At 50.6% G+C, this 6,000-nt stretch overlaps 1 protein-coding gene across 1 annotated transcript; it reads left to right on the forward strand.

The window, feature by feature from the left end:
* The first annotated feature begins 2,584 nt into the window (after positions 1 to 2,584).
* HSPA2 (heat shock protein family A (Hsp70) member 2) lies at positions 2,585 to 4,971 on the forward strand. Its single transcript, XM_064159199.1, has one exon. The coding sequence runs from the start codon at positions 2,678 to 2,680 to the stop codon at positions 4,580 to 4,582; it is 1,905 nt and encodes a 634-aa protein (XP_064015269.1). The 5' UTR covers positions 2,585 to 2,677; the 3' UTR covers positions 4,583 to 4,971.
* Positions 4,972 to 6,000: the final 1,029 nt, after the last annotated feature.

Here is a 6,000-nt window from a genome sequence, read left to right on the forward strand (position 1 = left end):
TTTAGCTGGTTATCAGCACATCTGTGTATCAGCACAACCATAGCAGGCCTGTACTAGTTATTAGGTGAAGGAAACCCCAAAGAAATTTTGTCTAGAGCTAATGTATTTTGTGCCATACAGCCAAAAGCTTTGGGCCAAATTAATGTCACTTCTAAATCTGCTGAAACCTGTTTGATTACAGCTACACTTAAATGATATCAAATTAATTTCACTGCAGAGATTGGTTATTGTGCTAATCAATACTGTGTTAGTCCATTTGTTTTCTATACCTCTTGTTTCTGTATATATGTTTTTGAGGCAGGGATCCTTCTTTTACTCTGAAGTAACAGGGTCTGAGTTTGTCCTGCAGATATCGAAACAGAGTCCTTGCACATTAACAGTGCTTCTATAAGAACATCCTCACAAGGATATAAATAACATGAACTTCTCAGCTGAAACAGAATGGATCAACCAACTTGCTTTGACTTTTATCCTTGCTCCATATGATACAATCCACTGAATGAAGCAGCAGTGAATTACAGGGAGAGATAGTTCAGTGATGAATCAGTGGCTGAGACTGATTTAACTACAAGAGAAACCGACAACCTCCCCATCAAACAAATACGCATGTGGTATATACAGAGCAGCTCCTGTTGGATGCAGGGAGAGCCAATGGTTCCCATTTTCCATTGACTTCTTTTGGATTTCTCCCAGGTGAGAACCCGTGTGAAATAAAGACCAGGCTCTGTGAAAATACTAGTTAAGCATAAAATACTAGTTAAGCATATACAATGTTTAACTGTCAGAAGCAGAAGCTCTTCCATCTCAAAACTACTTACACACAAACTAAACAAAAAAGGTGGTATCCTCATGTCTTGTAAACAGGATTTGGGAAATACACTAATTGAAACAAGGGTGGGTTTGAATGTGAGGTAGACCCTGACCAGTAATAACTGCATGAATGCAAACCATTCTGGGAGAAGCTGGAAGGTATTTTCTATGAGAGCTGCTAATATATAATGCTGAAGTGATAAAATGAATGAAAGATGTTTTAAGCATACAGTGTATTTAATCCTTCTCTCAGGTAACAAGTAAAGCCCATGGGTAGCAGACTTTTAGGCACACTTCTAAAGGAGGTATCCCAAAGGAGCTACTCATTAAGCCTCCGAGGAGAAAAAAAAGAGATCTCAGCATGGTATTTACACTTACTAGAACTGGAGTATTTTGAAGTGTTTGTCTCAAAGTCAGGAGGAATTTGGAGGAACCACAGCAGATTTTCATGTTTAATTTATTCTCATCAAAGCACTTTCCTAACTCCAAGCTAATAGCTTCAGAGCTCTTGCTAAATGGAGGCGTTGACGACATTTTACATTAGCACAACAGACAAAAATTTGGAGGCGTTTCAAGAATGGCCACCATGCAGAAACAGGCAGCCAACAAGGCTCCCCGAAAGTCCAGCTTTTTTTTTTGGGTGGGGTGGGGGGAGATGGGACGGGAAAGCCAGATGCTATCGCCTCCTGATACCGGGGCAGGCTGCCCACCACCGCCGCAGCCACAGCAGCAGCGAATACAGGCGGCTGTTCGGAGCGGCCAGACAGGGGTGAAACCGCCCTGAGCAGCCCCCGAGAAGGAATGTGCGCCAGGAAGGCTGTGAGCCTGCCAAGTTCGGTCGAAATAAGGCTAAAAAGTGCTCCAGCTTTTGCTCACCGCAGGACTCTTTCTCCGCCGTAGAGGGAGAGCACGAAGCCCCTGACGCGGCGGACAACCTGTGTTAGGCTAGCGGAACCTCGGCCCCCGCCGGCAGCCACGGCAACTGGGCGGCTATTTCGCCCGCACCAGACGAGGGTAAGCTAGGAGGGAGGCAAGAGAAGTGCGGTGGGTACAGGGCGTGTAGGGAGGAGGGCTGAATTTATGCCACTTCGCGACCAAATAAGGATAAATTCCCCACCGGCTGGCAGCTGGGCTGAGCTGAGCTGACACGCAGCCTTGGACCGAACGCTCAGGAATTACAAACACTGGGAGGCAAGCTGAGAGCGCAGCCCCTCTTCCTCCTCGCTCACCGCACTCCCACTCGCACACTACGGGCAGTACGGCCGCCCCGGGCGGGGGCCGATAAGAGCAAGCCCCAGGCAGCGCCGCGCCGCGCCCCCCCCGCTGCAAACGCGGGACGAGTGGCACAGAGACCACCCAGGCCAGGGAACTGGCCCGCCCTCCACCCGCCTACCCTGTCTCCATTGGATAATGCTGATGTCAATCCCAAGCCTTACGTCAACGCCACTGGAACTTTCTGGTAGCGTTTCGGGCCGGAGGCGGGGCGAATGCTAAGCGCGAGTGGTGATTGGCCGAGGGCGATGGCGCAGGCTACAAGCCGAGGCGGATCGAGAAGAAGCAGGAAGAGGCTAGGTCTGGCGCCGCGCGGTGCGGAGGGTTGGGCTGGCGGGTGGGCGCCACGGTTCTGATTGGCCAGCAGTTAGGGGGCGGGTGTTCTTCGGGAACTGACGGAGGCGATTGGCCAGTAGCGGCAGACGGGCGTCTGGATTGGCCGTCAGGGTTCTGGCAGGTTCCAGAAGACGGCTGCGCCGGCTATAAAGGGAGCGCTAACGACGCCGTGCCGGCATAGCGCGCCGCAGCGAGCAGCGACAGGACGTGGCAGGAGAGGAGAGCGCTAGTGAGTAGCTGATCAGAGAAGCCTGTCATCATGTCTGGCAAAGGGCCAGCAATTGGCATCGACTTAGGCACCACATACTCCTGCGTGGGTGTCTTCCAGCATGGCAAAGTGGAGATCATCGCCAACGACCAGGGCAACCGTACCACACCCAGCTATGTGGCCTTCACTGATACAGAACGCCTCATTGGCGATGCTGCCAAGAACCAAGTGGCTATGAACCCTACAAACACCATCTTTGATGCCAAGCGTCTCATCGGCCGCAAGTATGATGATCCCACGGTGCAGTCTGACATGAAACACTGGCCCTTCCGTGTGGTGAACGAGGGTGGCAAACCCAAGGTACAAGTGGAGTACAAGGGTGAGATGAAGAGCTTCTTCCCAGAGGAGATCAGCTCCATGGTCCTTACCAAGATGAAGGAGATTGCAGAGGCATATCTGGGCCGCAAGGTGCAGAATGCTGTCATCACAGTGCCTGCTTACTTCAATGACTCCCAGCGCCAGGCCACCAAAGATGCTGGTACTATCACTGGTCTTAATGTGATGCGTATTATCAACGAGCCTACAGCAGCTGCTATAGCCTATGGCTTGGACAAGAAAGGTACCAGGGCTGGAGAGAAGAATGTGCTCATCTTTGACTTGGGAGGGGGCACTTTTGATGTGTCCATCCTTACTATTGAGGATGGCATCTTTGAGGTGAAGTCCACAGCTGGTGATACCCACCTGGGTGGGGAGGACTTTGACAACCGCATGGTGAACCATTTTGTGGAAGAATTCAAACGCAAGCACAAGCGTGACATTGCTGGCAACAAGCGAGCAGTGAGGCGACTGCGTACAGCTTGTGAGAGAGCAAAGCGCACCCTCAGCTCTTCCACACAAGCTAGCATTGAGATTGACTCCCTCTTCGAGGGCATTGACTTCTACACCTCCATTACCCGTGCCCGCTTCGAGGAGCTCAATGCAGATCTCTTCCGTGGCACCCTGGAACCAGTGGAGAAGGCTCTCCGTGATGCCAAGCTAGACAAGGGCCAGATCCAGGAGATTGTGCTGGTGGGTGGCTCCACTCGTATCCCCAAGATCCAAAAGCTTCTACAGGACTTCTTCAATGGCAAAGAGCTCAACAAGAGCATCAACCCTGATGAGGCTGTTGCATATGGTGCTGCTGTGCAAGCAGCTATCCTTATGGGAGACAAGTCTGAGAATGTGCAGGATCTGCTGCTGTTGGATGTCACCCCTCTGTCCCTGGGCATTGAGACAGCTGGTGGAGTGATGACTGCTCTCATCAAGCGCAACACCACCATTCCCACTAAACAAACTCAGACCTTCACCACCTACTCTGACAACCAGAGTAGTGTCCTGGTCCAGGTGTATGAGGGTGAGAGGGCCATGACAAAGGACAACAACTTACTGGGCAAATTTGACCTAACGGGCATCCCCCCTGCACCCCGTGGAGTCCCCCAGATTGAGGTCACTTTTGACATTGATGCCAATGGTATCCTGAATGTCAGTGCTGTGGACAAGAGCACGGGTAAGGAGAACAAGATCACCATCACCAATGACAAGGGCCGGCTTAGCAAAGATGACATTGATCGCATGGTGCAAGAAGCAGAAAAATACAAAGCAGAAGATGAAGCTAACCGAGATCGAGTGGCAGCCAAGAATTCCCTCGAGTCCTACACTTACAACATGAAGCAAACGGTAGAGGATGATAAACTGAAGGGAAAGATCAGTGACCAGGACAAGCAGAAAGTGCTCGACAAGTGCCGGGAGGTGGTCTCTTGGCTCGATCGCAACCAGATGGCTGAGAAGGAAGAGTATGAGCACAAGCAGAAAGAGCTGGAGAAACTCTGCAACCCAATTGTCACAAAATTGTACCAGGGAGCTGGAGGGGCTGGTGCAGGTGGCTCTGGGGGCCCGACCATTGAAGAAGTAGATTAAAGAGGACTGAAGCACGGACTGATTTATGGACAGTCACTCCATTCTTTGCTTTGTATTTTTTCTAACATTTAAGGAGAACGTTCTTGCCGAGAACAGAGTTTATTCTGTTGGGCGTGTATAAAGGCAGATCTGTCAGCTTGGTTTTGATAAAAGGGAAGGCACGCCCAGCTTTATAAGGTTAGTAATAGACAAGTTTTGTTAATTCAGATACAGCTGTTTGTATTCTGGATGTTTTGTCTCTGAGTGTCTCTTCTAAAGTAAGCACTTGGCTGTTGCAGTTGACAAGTTTCAAGTTATGCATGAAAAATCTTTGCAGAAGATTAAAGACCCATGCCAAATTTGGCTCCTGGAAATTTTGGTAATAAATAAAATTTATTTAAAGCATAAAACTATCTTCTTCCTGTCTGTGCAGGGGCAGTAGGGGGGTGGGGGTTTGCTTGGTTCTGGAGGGGCAGCCAGTGCCCCGTAAAGGGCAGTTGGAGCTGAAACGGGGTGAGGCTCGATAGTGTGTACTGGGGTGGGGTGGCTGGCTTGAAGCGAGGCTGCCCGGCGTAGGAGGCGAGCTGCCTTCCCCTACAGGGTGCTGGGGAGGGGGTGTATGGGTATCGGAGACGTCGAGCCCTGGGGGTAGTGTAAACGCAGCAGGGGAAAGTTTTCGCTAAGTTGGGGGTGTTGTTTTTGGGCAGGATCTGCGCTTCGTTTGTAACTTGCGGCTTGAGCGATAGCGCCCAGCTGAGCCGCTCCGGCGGTGGAGGCGCGGGGAGGTTTGCGTGCTTGTCAGGGAAGTAAGGCAGTGGGGAAATAAGCACAGCAAAAATAGTTCTGCTTGGCAGGCAGCAGGGCTCGGTAAAATAGACTCTGCTTTGTGGCCAGCTATATAAACTGCTGAGTTATTTTTGCGTTGCTAGCATGCAAGCTGAGCTTTCAATGCTTTAATGAATGTGATGGGTGTTTTTGCCCCCTTAAGATGATCAGAAGTACAACTACCCCGAGAGCTGGGGGTGCCCAGTGAGAAGCGGGGACTCCGGACTTGATAGAAAAGGCAGCATCTGTAGCAGTTAAGCTCATCTGGCTTTACTGAAAAATCTGTCTCTAGAGCAGCTCGTTTGTTTCAGAAAGCAAAAAGGCAGGCGGTGTTTAGAGTCTGAGAGGCTGTGAGTTAATGAGCTCTAGTGGAGGAGGCTGATGACATGCACATTTTGGACTGGCTTGTCCTTTAAGGGAAAAAACCGCAGAGCAGTGGGCAGCTGAAGGGAGTCAGCCGCCGTGTGTTTGTTTGGTCGCTCGCTTGAGTGGGAGTGTTGGTGTGCTGGGCAGCAAGGCGAGCGCTGCCTTGCTGACTCTCCCTGCCCCAAAGAACTTTCAGGACTCCGATTGCTGATGTTAGTAGATCATACGTGTGTGTATATAAAATACTT

Source organism: Pogoniulus pusillus, chromosome 1 (genome assembly GCF_015220805.1).
Source record: "Pogoniulus pusillus isolate bPogPus1 chromosome 1, bPogPus1.pri, whole genome shotgun sequence".
NCBI lineage: Eukaryota > Metazoa > Chordata > Aves > Piciformes > Lybiidae > Pogoniulus > Pogoniulus pusillus.

What these genes read in the sequence shown, in the direction of transcription:
- HSPA2 (XM_064159199.1), top strand. Translation starts at nt 2,678, where the DNA reads ATGTCTGGCAAAGGGCCAGCAATTGGCATCGACTTAGGCACCACATAC.